The 18,074-nt window shown below is 43.2% G+C and overlaps 1 protein-coding gene across 3 annotated transcripts in view; it reads right to left on the minus strand.

The window, feature by feature from the left end:
- The window catches only part of Wasf3 (WASP family member 3), a 96,788-nt gene that overhangs the window by 9,533 nt on the left and 69,181 nt on the right, over positions 1 to 18,074 (minus strand). For 2 of the 3 annotated variants that reach the window (XM_076923405.1, XM_076923406.1), the window contains exons 4-7: positions 12,430 to 12,564; positions 10,064 to 10,217; positions 7,822 to 7,939; positions 2,126 to 2,301 (exon numbers count right to left, since the gene is read on the minus strand). In XM_076923405.1, the coding sequence (XP_076779520.1) occupies positions 2,126 to 2,301; positions 7,822 to 7,939; positions 10,064 to 10,217; positions 12,430 to 12,564 (583 nt within the window). The remainder of the gene's footprint in view (positions 1 to 2,125; positions 2,302 to 7,821; positions 7,940 to 10,063; positions 10,218 to 12,429; positions 12,565 to 18,074) is intronic. The other variant, XM_076923407.1, reaches the window with a different exon arrangement.

Consider the following 18,074-nt stretch of genomic DNA (forward strand, 5'->3'; position numbering starts at 1 on the left):
CACAACAACAATAAAAATAAGTAAAAGGAAAATGTTTCACGTGATCCCAATTTTGTAAAGATAAAAATCCCACATAGGCACAGACAGAGACTGAAGACAGATACAGTAAAAAAGCAAACTGGCTTCTGGGGAGGATGTCAGGATGGGTATTTAGTTTTAATTTCTTTCTGTAATATCCTGATATAAGTATTTTTAATTCATAATAAGAAAAAGTTAAGACTGGAGAGAAAGGTCAGCAGCTGAGTGTTCTGGCTGCTCTTGCAGAGGACCCTGGTTTGATTCTCACACCCACATAGCAGTTAAAAACCCATCTGTAACTCCAAGTCCTGGGGGTCTGACACTCCATTCTGGCCTCCACAGGCGCTGCACTCACACAGAGTGCCACACCCACACACCTTCAAATAACTAGAAGAAAACCCCACATCTTCTTTACAAAAGAGAAAAGGCTGCAGTTTTAATAAAACATGCTAATTTTCCAAATTGATTGAAGTTCAGTCTAAGTCCAGTGATGAACTATGATGTTTACTAAAGTCAGATCTGCAATGGTGAGTCACAGCAAAGGGCACAAGTCCCAAGTACACGCTGAGAAAGGAACCACATGCGAGAATGAAACTGTACCTAGACTACGTGAATACACAAGCAGAGGATCGAATAATTCCAAGGGCCATCAGCAGCATGCTCAGCATGGAACAATCTCAGATAGTATGAAGAAGCATTCAACTGACGGTGTAAAAAAAAAAAAAACAACAACAAAAAACAAAAAAAAAACCCACCCCTTTCCCATCTACACGTTTAAATCAGAGCATATATGGTGTGAAAATAAAGTGTGTGCTTTGTGTGACAGTTTAAAACCCCAACCAAGTTACTTGTGAAAACAAAAAATCAGCACCCTGGGGATTCTGGGGTTCCCATACCCTTCACCACAGCAGCAGAACTGTAGTATCAATAGCCTGATACTAAAGTTCAAGTATGAGGCTGAAGCTCAGAGCTCCCAGAGTTCTCTGAATACTCCAGGCTACAGGTGTATAGAAAGATTACCTGGGGCACATCTTTCCGACCTCATAGGCCTGGGCAGAAAGCAGTATCAGAAGTCCTGTAACCCCTAAACTTGTCTCCTAGTAGACACCCACTTATTCTTTTGGGTGGGTAGAGACTACTCTAAACTCCTTGGTAATAAAGGTGAAAAGAAGAAAAAACAATAAGTAAAGAAGTCAAATATGGGGTACACACCCGATTTCATGTTATTTTTGACATTTTCTTGGATAAATTCTTTATGTTTTGGTTAGTTTGTACATTTGTTTGCTGTTATTTTAAAAAGCTTCATGTATTCCAGGATGGCCTCAGATATGTAGTCCAGGATGACCCTGAATTTCTGATCATCCTGACTCCACCTCTGGGTGTTGGGTTGCAGGCTTGTGCCAGCACGCCTGGTTTATGAACCAGGGTTCACCCCAGGGCTTCACACATGCCAAGAAACCACTCTTCCAACTGAGCTACGTGCCCAGCCTGAATTCTAACTTGGAAATGCAGAAGCCCAGAAGTCTACACAAATGGAACCTGATTCGACAAAACTGAAGCAAGAAATTAAACCAAAGGTTAAAACAGGCCAGTCGGTCATCAGGTGAGTCTCGGTGTGAGAAATGTGTCCTCATGACCTCTCTGTTGGTACCTGCAAGAAACATTTTTACTTAACTGCTGTCAACTTTTTCAAGAAAACTCAGCAGAAGTCCTAAAATGAGAGCATGTAAGAGTAGTAGTTTGGAAAGAGAGCAAGCCCTCTTTTGTCTGTGCCTTCTTCAAATGAAGGTCTTCCTGGGTCACTACTGACAAAGAACAAAGGAAATTCAACATTTTACATTAAAGCAGTAAGTGATGAATAAGCAAAGTCATTGACAGTCACCCAAGTTCAGAATCCACAGTAACACTCCGCCTTCCAGATTAACCCAAGAGAAAACCCAAGAAAGCTTTAAATGTGTACAAAGTAACCCACATTCAAATCACATGCCTTAAAGCATTATTTTAAAAGCAAAATACAGATGTCAATGATAAGGATACAATAGGGCACACAGAAACCCAAAATACGGGGATTCAAACACGGGGAAAGGGGTCCATGACACGCACACACCTAGTGTCTGGGGACAGAGATCCCTCGGAGGATGCTCCATGGTGCACACTCTGAGACAACCTGTTGTCAGGCCTAAGCTCTTTGTCATACGCCATCATATTCCACTCCTGGCGCCTGTTTCTGGCTTTTCTAACCTTTTTCACCTCTCGGGTGGTGCCATCTACGCGCTTTTGCTCCTGATGTCCAAGAAAAGAGAGCAAGCATGCCAAGACAGAAGGGAAAGGAAAACAGCAGGTTAGAGGCAGTGACAACTCGCAGAACACAAGCCGGGCACACTCAAGGGCTGTTCACGTCTTATTACACCCAACTGTAGGAAATTCTAACAGCACATGCCTCGGGGCTTACCAGGTCCAACAGAAATAAAGTGGGTCTCTAAAGAAACAACAGGCTCCCTCCATAGCTGCTTACTTCAACTTCTGGACAGGACTCTCACTTGCTGGGGTTATAGCCTATTTAACATGTCAGTGCCTAGATCTGCACTGCTCATGTGAAGTATCTGGTAACACCATTCATAAAAGTCATTTCCCTCATTGACAAACTGAAGCCCCTATATGTGCATACATGTACATGTGTTCATGTCTGTGCACACACAGATAAACTTACCTGCTTAGACACAAAGCCATTCTTATACCAGACCTGTCTGTCAGCCAAGGCATATTCCATCTTCATGGTGGTCAGACGCAAGCCCCTCTTCCAAGGGGAGGCCCTCTATGGACACCTACACATTTGTCCCTTTTCTTGCATAAGCATTTATGATCATCCATGACAAAGGCTGTGTGCCTTTCCCTCCTACTCTCCCTTATGGGCCTCACCTACTCTTTTACCTTTACAAGAAGCATACACTCAGTAAATGCTGGCTGAGTGATCAAAGCCACATATCACACCTCAAGCACAAGCATGTCCCAGGGACACATGCCCAGCACTGAGACACACACACTGATGATGAAAAGGGCCAACATACACACAACACATGCATGCATGCATGCTAGTGCACACACACACACACACACACACACACACACAGAGAGAGAGAGAGAGAGAGAGAGAGAGAGAGAGAGAGAGAGAGAGAGAGAGTGTTTCTATCCTCATGGAGTTTGTTTCCTGAAAGGGGAAGTCGGACAGCTGGCATAAACAAGTCTCTATAGAATGTGGTAAAATACAAATATATATATATTTTAAAGTATAATATAGCTTATACCCAGCTTTATATTAAGCATGATTATTATATGTGTTTCATATATCTAAATATGTGCATCTGTGTGTGTATATATATATACACATATACATATACATATATATATACCAAATGTCACCTCACCTGCATTTAAGGCAGTGAGAAAGTGTTGGCTGCACTGGATTGTTTTCAGAGGTGCTTAGAGGCTCTGGAGCACTTTAAGAATAAGGACACAAAATGCACACAGAACCTAGGATGGCTGCAGAGGATGAGAAAAGATGAGGTGCAGATGAGATGGCACTCAGCAAGTCAATAATATCCGCCAAGACCCTCTGGTGGTATAAACTGAGTCTTCAGCCTTTCAAGGGGCAAGGGCCGAATGACTGGACTATCCAAGTCTTGCCTTGCTTTCTCCTCATTAACAGCAATTCACCTTCTAGAAATGTAAACTAAAGAACCACCTCTAATGTCATAGGAAACCAACTCTGGGACTTTAAAAGTGCAATTTACAATCAACCTCCATTCCTAAACATGGCAAGGGGCAGGTAGTTTATGGAGCATTTGTATTTCAGAATACTGTATGCTATTAAGGAAAAAACCCACATTCTTAATAATTCCTGTGTGTGAAAATCATGTCTGGTATGATTTCGCATATACAAAACGCTTCAGCACATGTGTATGCATGCCTTAGTATGTGGCCTAAAGATTGGAGAAGATGTTCACAAGACTGCTAAGTGATACTAGGTCTTCACAGGAGGGTGTGCCCCCGTAACAGTCAAAGCCACTTAGTTGCATTACAGCTAGGATATACTATTTGTGTACTTTTAAAACCCAGAAGACAAGAGGAGAGAGGTTTCAATATGGAGCCAAGCTACATCCTAATTTAAGAGCCACACTGTTAAAGGCACGTAACAAATATCACTTCCTGTTCAGGGGGCCCACATTGACATAATCAGGGGATAGGTGTGCTATGTGCTCACAATAGTTCAGCCTTCAGTTCTATGCAGTAAAATGCATATTGGATGGAGACACACACAGTATCTTGAAATATTTAAGGTAATAAATCTTATCTCAGTGACCTGGGCTTGCAATAGAATCCCCAGACTATGCAACGCGATGTCCTACCCTCTGTACCTCTTCCAAGAAAAGCCCTTTGACTCTTGAAGGCTATCCGTCACACCTGTCCCTACCAACCCTACTTCATACATATCCTCACTCTGCTGATGTGTATTAGTACATCCAGCAAGACTATCAGTTACAGCAGAAGGAGGAACATGTCCATGGTGAAAAACACAAACTGAAGGGATCCATGGTGTAATGAAAGCAGTGAGCACATCTTAAAAATGATAGATTTCAAGCAAAAAGGTAACCATGACCCTTAGAACCTTGGACAAATAAGAATAAGAAAACCCCAAACCCACAGGGGAAGAGAAGTAAGAAACGTCATGAGAGAAAGAAATGAAATTTAAAAAAAAATCAATGAAAGGATTGGTTATTTGAAGTGATAAATAAGACTGAAAACCAAAACGATCCAGAGCATCCAGAAGATGCACATGAACAGAATTAGGGATGAGGGGGAGCACAGCCGCAGCCAACACAGGCCAGAACCTCCCCGGGAGCAGTTAGAGATGAGAGGGGAGCACAGCTGCAGCCAACACAGGCCAGAAGCTGCCCGGGAGCAGTTAAGATCTGCTTTATAGCAAGTTGGTAATTTGAAAGAAATAGATGCATTTCTAGGTATCTATGACCTACTGAAATTAAGCAAAGAGGATACAAGCTACTTAAACCACTATAAAAAAAAAGCAAAACTGAAGCAATAATAATAACAACAACAATAATGATAAAAGCAAAAGTCTCTGGGAAGCTCCTGCTGGGAGACAGTTACAGAGCTAACACAGATGTTTCTCACACTAGCTTGTAGACTAGCGAGGAAGAAATACCACCAAATGCTCCACACAGAGCCAGCATCACCCAGATCCAAAACAGGAGAGAGAAAAAAACAGTAACAGAAAAGAGGATCATAGGCCAATTGTCTTATCAGAGACACAAACTTACTCAGCCCGAGGCTTACAAGTGGAACGCAAGAACGTGTCACAAAGATCATTCACCCGTGATCAAGTTAGTTTCATCTGGGGATAGGGGTGGGGTGCGTGGATGGCACAGCATATGCTCACTGTGTCTAAGGCACCACGTGACATGTGGGGAACCGCTCCAGTGCATGAGCCCTCAGGACATGCGGATTCACAGACTGTAAAGGGAGGAGCCTTGCGAGCACCTTCCTAGATGGAATCTATACTCAGAGTCCATCTCAACTTAGAACAGTGCTCATTAAGAAAACCACTGCCTATGAGGATACAGAGAAAGGGAACCATCTTCACTGCTGGGCACACATATAAATGAATCCCACAACTAGGGAAGCAATATAGAGGTCCTCTGAGATCAAAACCAAGTCAGCTCTCACTGCTGGGATTTGCCCAAAGGACGCTAGGTCATCTTGTCACAGATGACTGTTCCCCAAGCTTTACTGCCGTGTTGCTCATGACAGCTAACTGGTGACTGTCAATAGAGGATAAAGAAACGTTGGATTCATACACAACAAACTGAATTCAGCTACAGAGAGTGAGGGAAATGGATCAACTGGATATCCTGATATTAACTGAACTACATCTCCATAAGATAAATATCATATGTATTCCCTCATTTAAGGATTCTAGATTTTATTTATTTTTCCCTTTTTATTAAACAGATTCTTTTACACACACACACACACACACACACACACACACACACACACACACACACACACACCAATATCCTTATGAAGCCAGTGTGAGTACAATAATTACATACCAGCAACAACAGCAAAAATAATTTTCTTTCAACGGGTTATAGGCCAGAACCTATATAACCTATAGGGTTATAGGAGAGATGGCTCAGTGGTTAGAGCACTGGCTGCTCTTACAGAGGACCTGGGTTCAGTTCCCAGCACCGACATGGTGGCTCACAACCATCTGTTCCAGGGGATCTGATGCCCTCTTCTGGCCTCTGCAGGCAGGCACTAGACATTCAAGTAGTACACAACATACATACAGGCAAAATGTCTACACACAAGCAATCAATTTTTGAGAAGGAAAACCCTCTCCTGAGATAAATATGAGAAGGGAAGGCCTTTCAGAAGGACAGGAAGTGTCCATGGAGAGCCCTCCTGAAGTTCTGGGTTTGTCCTTTACAATGACAGGGTCTTTTAATGTATTTTTTCTTCTATGACTTCTTTGCTTGAATTCTTTGTAAAACTCGGCAGTTCTTCCCAGGTCCCCAGCTAAATCCTTCCCCGGTGTGAGTGCTTGCAGACAGTGTCATCCAACACACCTCTTAAAAAGCCTCTCCCTGAATCCGGGCGCCCTCCTCCTCTCTATCCCTTCTCTTTCTTCTTTTGTCTGTGCTGAGAAGTGAAGCCAAGACCTGCTCATACAATCGGGTGCTCTGAGCTGAGCTACCCCTGGCCCATCCTTTGGTCGTATTTTCAAACCTTGAGTTCTTATTCATCTTCACCTCAATACATCTAAATGCTCCCAGCCTCAAGACCACCCCACTTAGTGCTAAGTATTTCTTCCAGTATAGTCTAGTACTTGTCAAGCCAAGCTGGGCAGTTGTTTTGTTGGTATTTTACTATTGTGGTCTGTTTTTGTTATTCTAGTTTGTGGTTGGTGCTTTCTCTTTTGAGACAGGGTCTCACTATGTAGCCTTGGTTGGCCCAGAATCTATTATGTAGACCAGGCTGGTCTTGGACTCACAGAGACCTTCCTGCTTCTGCCTCCCCATGTTAGGATTAAAAGCATGGTCTGGGTGGTTGATTTTTGAACACAGTGTATGTATAAAAAGGTCAGTAGGTATCTCCCTTGAAGAATTACTCCTCTCAATGGGATACATCTAAATTCTCAGCCCTAAAGGGGCAATTTTCAAAGTGGAAGTTGCTTAACCCAAACAACTCAGTTTATCCTCCCAAGATGATATATAGGGCGGCTATTTCTAAAAATCCTGACTGACATTCTTCTTGTTCACCTCTACCTCCACCCTCCTCTAAGTGGGGGGCTCACCCCTAGTAAAGATCTCTGAAAGTACAGATCACTCGCTTCCCAGTCTCTCAAGAGCATCTCAGTAAGTTCTCAGTCACAGTGACATTGTACCTAACAGATGAATGGAAACAGGAAAAAGCACACTGATGTCTGACAGGAGCACTGACTGTATGAAGCTCTGAGGGAGCAAAGGGGCGGGAGTCATCAAACACAGTCCGAAACTGAACTTCAGCGTTCACCACTTCCTTTGTTATGGGCATACAAGTGCTGGAGAACAAATCTTGTCGGATCAACTTAAAACACCATTGCTGGGTTAAAGTGTCAAGTTTGTCATGCGAAAGGAGGACACCCTGAGAAAACCCGAGCACTAGACATAATGCCCAAATATGTGAGCAAGGGGCCCGTGTGCACACTGATGAGTGTCTCCCACTGACATCACCACACACCTTCTGACGTCGTTTCTCTTTCCTCTTGTCTTCTGTGTCCTGCAGCATCTTTTCTTTCCAGAGGTCAAAGAAGTAAGAGGGATCTGTGTAGAACTTCAGCCCATCCTTCTTGTCATCTCTGTGGACCAAAGCATGCAGAGCCAGGGAAGCATGGTCGTCAGCAGCCTTCATCAGGAGGTGACATTAACTTTAATCCTTTGGATCCTAACACTCATATGGGGCATGTTAACCACCTTATGTATTATACCATGAACTTCCTTATTTGGAAAAACATGGAAACATGCACAAAAGCAAATAACTCTACAGTCTTAAAAACAGAAATCACTAGGTGTAAATCCTATGTGAAAATTCCCCTCACTCACAAATGTCCAACTTCAATAGCTTTTGCCTTTAAGGAACTATTTGGTTTATTCTAACAGGAAGCTACAAGTAGAGGCCCAGGATACTCAGAGTACACTGACTCTACTGGGAACTTCACCACAGTCCAATTCAAGTTTACACAACACCATTTGGTTTCAGAAAGCAAAATGGTCATAGGTGTAGACATGACAGAAACACAATGTATTTTTCTCAAGAAACTTTATCTCCCATGGCCATGTCAGTTTCAAGTACTGCTATGATTACTATAGTCTAAATAATATTTCAAATCATTATATAAATTATTCCCTTAACATTTAACAAGTAATAACACAGCCACTATGAACTCAGGCTGTTAACAGGGATCAGTGGTGACACTTGAAGGGCTAGAGAGATGGCCCAGCAGTTAAGAACCCCTACCTGTCCTTCAGAGGACCTGAGTTCAGTTCCCAGCCCTCACATCAGCTTGCCCACAGCTGCCTGTAACTCTAGCCTCTGGGTGCGTTATATTCATGTGCACTACATACAGAAAGACATATAGTCAAAAATAAAAATGGAACCTTTCAAAAATGCTTTCCACTGCTCTCAGAAAATAAATGGAAAAAAATTTTTTCAGTCATGATGTAATGTAAACACTGCGTTCAAATGAAATGAAGAGAGCTATTGTTTATAGCCATATCCCACTAAGTTATAAATACATGCAGGAGAGGCAAGGCCAGTTAAATATACATAGACAGGAGAAAGTTTGTGGCCCAAATAAAGGAACAAGAAACCAAATTAGTGGAAAAAGAGGGTGGTCAGGAGAGAGGTTTTTATTCACACACATTACAGTCTTAAATGTATACACTCTAAATTCTAGGAAAGCCTACTTGTCCCATAGGGGCTGAGGCACATTATGTTGCCTGGCTCCCGTCAGTTTCCATATGATTTTGATTATGTGTGCATGCCCATTTATTTGTCTGAGAGAATCTCTTTGTCCAGCAGAAAGAGAATGTGACAGTTCCAACTGTCCTCTCATGGAGGTTGGCTCTAAATGTCTTCTGTGCATCATCCTGGGGAAAGACCACAAATCAAATGAAGAGGCTGGACCCTCCTGAGGAGGATGTCAGGATGGCAGCCACATACAAAGAACATGCAGGTCTCCAAGACCATTGCACACTTGGCTGCAGCGCTGCCTCTGAGAAGTGAGCCAGTTTGGCTAGCACCACAGTGCCCAGCAGATGTCGGTGAAGTTAAATCCACAGAGGGGAGGAAAGATGGGCAGAGGGACAAGGCCCACCATGGAGGACAAGGAGACAGTAAGAACAAGAAAGGGACTCAAAAATGGTGATGGTAGTTTTAAGAAGAAGACACCATAGTCTTGGGAAAGATGCCTGAAGCTTCATAAGAGTGCGTGCAGATGGCCTCTCCCTACGAATGCTGCCCTCCCTGTTAGAGTTTTGTCTTTTCTCTGGGAATCTGTCCCTGACATATCCAACCACCATAGCAACAACAGAACAGTGATGCTCGTGTGCCGCTGAGGGCTAGGGTGAGGATTTTACCATGTTATAAATGAACCGTGCCATTGCTTTCCAGCTAACTTGAACATAAGGAATGGCACACCCACACCTGTATGCTGCTGTGAAGAATCACTTCCACTGAAGACGGCCACATCTGAGTGCGAAAATCAAAACTCACACATCTCCTGTTACAAACACCAGCAATTCTACAGCCAACACTTCAGTGGGTAGGATATGGCAGTTACTGTTTTCAGAGTGTTCTTTTTCAACCCAAGGGAGCCCTCCACGGTGGTACCACCAGCACACCAGCACATTTTAGCCTCTTGAAACGTTCCTCGATCTCTGCTGAGAGGCCGTGGGGAGCGGGGAGAGGCATGGAGGTGTACCTGTATGGTGTCAGGATGCTCAGCGGCGGAGGCTTGTCACTCTGGTTGTAAATGTCAGCAACAGGATTGGGAATGCTGTTCTTGGAAACCACCTGCTGGTCTTGGATGGTAGAGCTTTTGAATGCTTTCTTCATGTTGATATCCTGTAGCGAGACTATTGAGAGACAAATCCCCTGGGTTACATACAAGATAGTCTCTCTTTAGAAAGAAGCATCTTTTGACTCAGAATTATAAATATCTCCCAGAATGACTCAATATTGGCTTTTTCAAACAGATTTATTTGGGGGTATGTGCATGAGTGTGTATACATGCACAATGCTGGCAGAGGCCATAAGAGCGCATTGGATCCCCTGGGACTCAAGCAATTGTGAGCCACTGGATGTGGGTGCTGGGAACTGAACGTGGGTCTTTTGCAAGAGCAGCCAGTGCTCTTAACCACCGAGTCATCTCTCCAGCCCCTGCAATAATGGTTTCTGTTGTTTCTTTAAAACCCTGCTTAAACAGAATGCCCATCCTCCCTCTAAAAGATACATTTTCTTTTACATGACGAAGATGGCATGAAGTCAAATCACAGCTTTGTCTTCATTTGTAACAAGAGAATTATTTCACTGGACCAGGGTGCCATTTTGCTGCTGTCTAAACAGCACCTCTCAGACACCACACAGAATATAGCCCGAGGATGGCAGGCAAGCACACAGATCTGGATATCTTAGGAGAAACCATTAGTGCCAGGTGCAGTAAGATGCCTGAACAAAAAAAGAATGAAAATATGAGCAGCCTACTAAGCACCCATCACAACGATGCAGAAAGAGAGGCGTTGGGAGCGATCTTGCCTAAATATTAACTGCTTTGTCAGCCATACATGCTTATTGGCACAAAGTCTTGGCCTCTGTGGGAAAGTACTGATCCAGCTGAGAACAGACAGCTATAGATCTTGTGGACAGGTAGCCTCTGTGCGAAAGTACTAGCCGTGTTATGAACAAATAACTATAGGTCTTATGGACAGGTACTTAGCAACCTGCTCTGCTCTGTTCCTTCTGCTGAACTTTTCACACAGCCAACATCCTGTTCTTGAGAACACCTGAGCTCCCCAGAGACAAAGAGACCCTACATCACCCCCCCCCCACCTCATGTCCTGCTTCTATGTGTATATAACCTGTGTGAGAACAATTAAAATTTGACAGCTTAACTTGCTGTCCGTTTCTCGTGTCCCTTGTCCCCCAGTTCTCTCTTTCAGATGGTCCCCCAGTTCCAGTTCACTGCCCCACAGGCCAGGGCAGAGAGCCTTGAAACTTTCGACCTCTGACCCACAAAATAAACACCTTGATCCAGGAAACAAAGTTGAGCTAAGTGAGCACCCAGCTGAGCAGAGGAAGGTGAGCATTTTTTTAGTTTTCACAACTTTTACATTGTATGTAACTCATCCGACCTTGATAACTCCTCTAGGTGCCCAAGCTGGTCCTCCAGTTTGTCCTGCCCACTGGACCATCAAACCTCACATATGCTGTGTGACAACCCAGAGAAGGAACCCAGACTCCTTAGCTTTGAGGAAAAGGTCTCTACAATGCTAATATATGCATCAATGCAAACAATACAATAGAATCTTGCCTGGAAAAGAGGTTTAAAGACATGGCATAGTCCCTGAAACCACATTTGACTTAACCTACTCATCTTGTCCAGCGTAGGTCTTATCATAAGCAACCAATTCTAAGCCCTAACAAAACTACATAAGAAAGATGATCTAAAACTCGGCTGTGATATACATTTACAAAGTGAATAATAAGATAAATAAACTGGGCCCTGAGCGTTGGCACAGCAGATAAGAGCACTGAATGATTTTACAGGGGACCTGAGTTTAGTTCCTAGTGCCCACACCGAGGGGCTCACAACTGCCTGTGACTCATGCTCCAGAGTATTTGATATAGTTTTCTGGGCTCCACCAATACCTACATCAACACACCCACACACAGACACCCAGAGAGACACGGGACTGAAAAATAAAATAAAATAAATCTTCTTTAAAAGATACCAAGAATCACTTAACCAAACAGACCAAGTAGCTATTCAAAGTTTATTTTTTTATCCGTGAATGAAACTTAAGAACTGGATTAAAATGAGACTGCCCTCAGCTTATGTAATATCTGTAACTTTTTAAAACAAGAGCATGACATATGATAGAGACTATGAGTCTTTTTTTTTTATCACTGATTAAGTGAGTGCTATGGGTGCTCCCTTTCCATTCTTCCAAGAAAAGACAGATGAATGGCAGTGTGCTGCTGAAGGGAACAGCAGAGACTGCGCTGGAGTTAATTACCACTGAAGAGCCTGCATTGCACGCAGCTCGCTGCTTTCATGCAATTACCTACCCTCCTCCACCGTGGAGTCCAGCTGGGTGACTTTGACAGCAAGCCGATCGATTCTGTCTTGAAGGGAATTTGCTCTGATGTAGAAGTTGTTAGCCTCATTAAATAACTCACCAAATATGTCTTCTGCATGTTTGCCTAGAGAAGAGGGGGGAAAGACATCTGCTGAGGGATTGGTGATGCATGATCGTCACTGTCACTGCCACTGCCACTGCCACCATGCAGGGCTGGTCCAAATGAATGTCAAAGCAAGTGTCAAGGTCCAAGGCCTTTAGAACAGTAAACTATTTGAGACTGCAGCATCCTCCTTGCTGCCTGAGCTGTCACTCAAGTTGTTACCACTAAATGGATTTTTTTTAAAGAAAAAAATAAGTTCTCATTTTACACAAAACTGAAATATTAAAGCTTTCCTCTTATTGCTCAATGAAACTCCAGAGATTATTTTGGTCTTTTAATATAGGCCATCATTGAGTGAGGGACACTGCACAAGTGACATTGTGCTTGATGCCTTCTGATGACACTAGACTTCCCGCACATTCAGAAATGCAGTTATGCAGTACTGAATCTCACACGGCCTAAAATCAGCATCTAAGATTTCAGCTCAAAGTTTCTAGCAGGGCTCACCTCTACTTTTTTATGGGTGCTAGACACAGAGTAGACATGATCTCACTACATAGCCCAGACTGGCCATATCCCCTTGGCTCAGTATTCCTGGGACTGGGACTATAAGCATTTGTCACCATGTCTGGGTCTCCCTTTTCCTTAAAAGAATCTATTAAACATTTCTAGAAAGATAAATTTCCTCACCTCAAATCTGCAAAACTCTCCATTATTCTTTACTCAGTCTACACATGTTCAGTGACTGACAACTCCTCATGCGTCTAAGGACTTAATGTCTCTGACAAGAGACACCTAGCACTCCTGCTGGTTTTCAGTTTCTAGTGAGTCTTTGCCCAACCAACAAAAGAGAATTGTGAACTCCCAGAAGATAAGTTGACTAACACAAGAATGCTCTGGTGGTTTGAAAAAGAAATGCTCTTCACAAGCTCATGGATGCAAAGGCTTGGTTCCCATTGGAGGCACTATTTGTGGTGTGTGTGTGTGTGTGTGTGTGTGTCACTAGGAATAAGCTTTAGTCTTAAGTCTCACCCTACTCTCAGGTCACTCTCTCTGCCTTTTTCACATGGATGAAGATATGATCTCTCAGCTTCCTGCTCCAGGCTACTGCCACTACCCCTCCCCTAACATATGGACTCTCCTCCTGGAACAGTAAGCTAAAAATAAACCCTTTCTTCCATACGTTGACTTTGGTCATCATGTTTCATCACAATAGAAAAGTAGAAAAATAGAAAACGTCTTAGTTATGACAGAGAATCCCACTTTAGCAAACTCCTGATGCTTACCAACTCAAGGTTGGCGTTTATACTTATGGCCTAGTCCATGAGAATAGGAGCTATGCCTGTCTACAACTGAGGATCCACCTCTCTATCATGCGTTCTACAAATGGATGACCGAGGCCAGCACATAGCCAGGGGTTACTGGTTCATTCTCTAGCTGGAAATAGCAAACGCTGATCTGTCCAGACACATTACCTGGGAAGTGGCAGAAACAGATGAGACAGAAATTTTACCTGTTAGTCTCAGTTTCTGGTGCTCATACAACCTCCTTGGCCACAGACAACAGTGTGACAGTCCTCACAGTGTGCAACACAGAGTTATCACAGGAAGCAGTCACTTCACCTCTGAGCTTAGCCTAGAGAAACAGCTGTTTTCCCATCAAATACAGTTATAATGGACTGGATAGTTCAATGATTATGAGTACTTTCCACTCTTGCAGAAAACCCAGGTTCGGTTCCCAGCATGCGCATGGCAGTTCACACCATCTGTAATTCCACTTCCAAGGGATCAGATACTCTTTTTTGGCCTCTGTGGGAAATATGTACATGCACACGTACTCACAAAACAGTCATGGACATAAAAATACTTTTTAAAAAACAGAAATAAGTATTTGCACACACATGCTCACAGAAACATTATTCAGTAAAGCTTATAGGTAAAAACCAACTCACTTGTCCATCGATGGATAAAAGGATAATGAAATTGAATTTTAGCCTTCAAAATGCAGTGAATTCTGGCACATCCTACAACATGGACGCACCTTAAAAACACTATGCCAATGAAATAAGATGGTGACAGAAAAACAATAGCGTGTGACTTCACTCACAGGCATTAGAGAACAGACAAATTCAGACAGAACATAGAACAGTAGTTACCATGGACTCAGGGAAGGAGGAGGGTGGGGTGGGTTAACGGGAAGAGATTCAGTTCTGTGAGATGAAAGGCTCTGGACACGTCATGGGCAACTGTAAGCACCGTCAACACACTGAGCTACACACCTAAACACAGTAACAAGGGTCAATTTTATGCTATGAATATTTCGTCACCGTTAAAACTAACCATGTGGGAAGCCTGGGAAGCCAGGTTGGCAGAAGCTGCGTCTTAAGGTAGATGACTATAGTTAAGGAGATGGCTGTGCTTTCTCACTGTGAGGTCAAGATGCTCCCACGGACTCCCCAGCTCCTGACTCACTTCGAACTTCTCCACAAACACACCCAGGCTGCCTGGAGGATGCTGTGCAGCCATAACCACCACAGCCACTATACTGACCAATGTCAGCAGTTGCCATGAGTGAACCACTCTAAGGAAAGTCACAGGGAGTTTAGAGGGTTTGGGAATTAAGGAATGAAAACACATGAACCAAATCATGAGCTGGTTAACCTACAACCAGTCCCTTCAGGGCAGAGGGTGAATGTTCTAGCAAGACACCTACACTCTATTCCCATGAGATACCTTAAGCTTATCTTACTCCTGACTCACACAAAGCTAATCTGGTTTTTATCTCACTGGCTTTCTAAGCATGGGAACTAAACCTTTAATCTCTTCACTACATGCACAGAGCTGGTTCTCAATGGCTACTGAAGAAAAACAGATACAGACTAGACCAGTGTTCCCTTTAATGAGTAAGCACACAACAGATGCTGCTGCTCACAGACTTATCGAGAACATTAGCTAAGTGGATCCCATGTTTCTACTCCTTTGGGGCACCTCAAAATCTTTAACAGAAAACAGAAATCTGAAAGAACATTCACACACACACACACACACACACACACACACACACGCACGCACGCACGCACGCACGCACGCACACCAAAGAAACTTCAAGAACTCCTCTTCCCCCTTTGCTAAAAGTCATCCTTAGGCATGGTGTGTCACACAAGGATAGACATGTACACCTCAGACTCCTGCAGAAGTCGAAGCATCCTTTTAAGCATGGTGACTCCTGTTGAGAAAGATGGTCACTGTACGCTAGCTGCTATACAAGCAGAAAATGATAATGTGTAGCCTCTCCCATGAATTCTTAAACAGAGATAGAGAGCATGCAGCTGATGCTATCTTTCCACCCAGAAGCTCTCGACTTATAAAGAGATAGAGAAATTGAAGACTTCTATGATTCATATTTTTTCCAGCTGCAGAAAGTGAGTTTGTGGCTAAAGGGAAGGAAATAGAAGGAGCTGTATTTTCTGGTGAATATGTGTAATGTGTTGCCATTTTAGTCTGCAGTTTTCCAAAACAATGTGAAATGCTGCGTTCTACTCATCAATATAGTAAGTCTATCAACAGTTAAACTAAAATAATTCTGATGGGAGTTAATGACCATGTTGTTACCAACAAAGCCTCTGCTTCTGGATCATCAGGACCATGTGAACTCATTTCCAGTCACATCCAATGGAGGAAATGCCTCTGAAGTGCTGAAGAATAAAGATAACGAAGGGCTTTTTACCCATATATGACAGCTGGGAATATTTTATCATTATTCTATGCGTGTGGGCTTTGTGCCTGCAGGTATATCTTTGCACCTCATGGCCTTGGATAAACTTATCGACAGAAGCAAAGAGGGTTCTATCAGAGGAAGAACTGTCATCAGAAGACAGCAATGGTCTTGGTGTGTGTAAGCAGCACCCAGGAGGCCAGGGTCACTAGGCCACGAGTGATGGAGCTCACAAATACACGTCCACTTTCGGGTGCAATGAGATGACAGCAAGAAGAGACAACGGGAGGCTCCTGCCCTGAGAGGAAAGCAATGATGATTAGGATGGGGATACTTTTCCCCGTTGGGAAGTGAGAGGGTGAGCAAATTACGTGTCTATTCTTATGACGCCTAAACTCATTTGCTAAGGAGTGGACATCTGGGTACTAGAGATGGGAGAAACCGGGAGAAATTATACATTGTGTTTGCCTGAAGCATATAGAGCCTAATATACTTTTGAGGTATCATGTGAGCCGCTGTATGAAGGAATATGAAATCTAGGGAAGAGGTCAGAACTATAGGTATAAACTTTTAAGTCACCGCATAAAGATCATCAGATTAGCTTGCCAAATGTATGGAAGAGGCAAAAGAAAAAAAAAAAAATCCTAATGGCCAGTCCCGAGAACATTTGTCCTTCAAAGTGAGTTGTTGTATGAGGTCTCTCCAGACACGAAGCTATTGATGAACCAAACACACCAATAACAGATCACATAATATGCAGTGAGCTGCTTGGATGTCACTGCAATGCTGATGCAGTTTCATTAGTGTGGATGGACAGGAGACAACCAGGGGAGCGGAGGCTGTGAAGCCTGAGGGGTTCTTGAAGGAACCTTGCTGTGAAGAGACTCGGGAGCATCCTCACTAGCTCTCATCTCATGGGAGCATGATGAGAGTAGAACAGAATGCGGTGGCAGAAATGGATTCCACATGTGTCCAGCCCCACCACGGTGAAGAGGGGCAGACAATAAGAGGGTGCAGACAGACGCTAACACTTATTCAGAAGAGGAACACAGTTCTCTTTTCTAAGTGAAAGAAACGTCACAGTCATGAGTGTACATATGAGGTGGGAAGAGAAGATACGATGAGACCAGTCTAAAACCACAAAGACTAATTAATGAGGAAATTAAAGCAGCATGGCTGAGCAATTTACCATGAATCTCCATGCGTAAATCCCACAAACACACTGGTATTTTGTGTTTATTATCACTCTGAAAGTGTTTCTAATTCCCGTTTTAAATTTTTCTTTGACCAGCAATACTCTAAAATATGTTGCTTGAATTCCCAATATTTGAAAACTCTCCTAAAGATAATTAGCATCTTATTATCATCACGCTCTCTATAGTACTCTCTTTGGACTTACATTTTATATAATAGCAGATGCTCCCTGAAAATAGTCTTTTAAAAAGAAAACATTTTTTATGTAGGCTGCAGCAATGGCCCAGTGGTTAGGTCACTGGCTGCTCTTCCAGAGGACCTGGGTTCAATTCCCAGCACCCACATGGTGACTCACAACCATCTGTAACTCCAGTTCCTGGGGGATCCAGTTCCAGGCCCTTTTCTGGCCTCCATGGGTGTTTGCATATATGTAGTCCACAGAAATAAATGCAGGCAAAATTATTCATATACATAAAAATAAATTTTAAAAAATTTGAAAAGTGTGTGTGTACACATACACACGATTGCATATGTGTACTACACGCGTGCATGTGGATGCATGCCATCCTGCACAGAGCGAGGTCACAGGACAACTTGCAGGAGTCAGTCTTCTCCTCCTACCG

The sequence above is a fragment of the Arvicanthis niloticus genome, chromosome 24 (assembly GCF_011762505.2).
Source record: "Arvicanthis niloticus isolate mArvNil1 chromosome 24, mArvNil1.pat.X, whole genome shotgun sequence".
Classification (NCBI taxonomy): Eukaryota; Metazoa; Chordata; class Mammalia; order Rodentia; family Muridae; genus Arvicanthis; species Arvicanthis niloticus.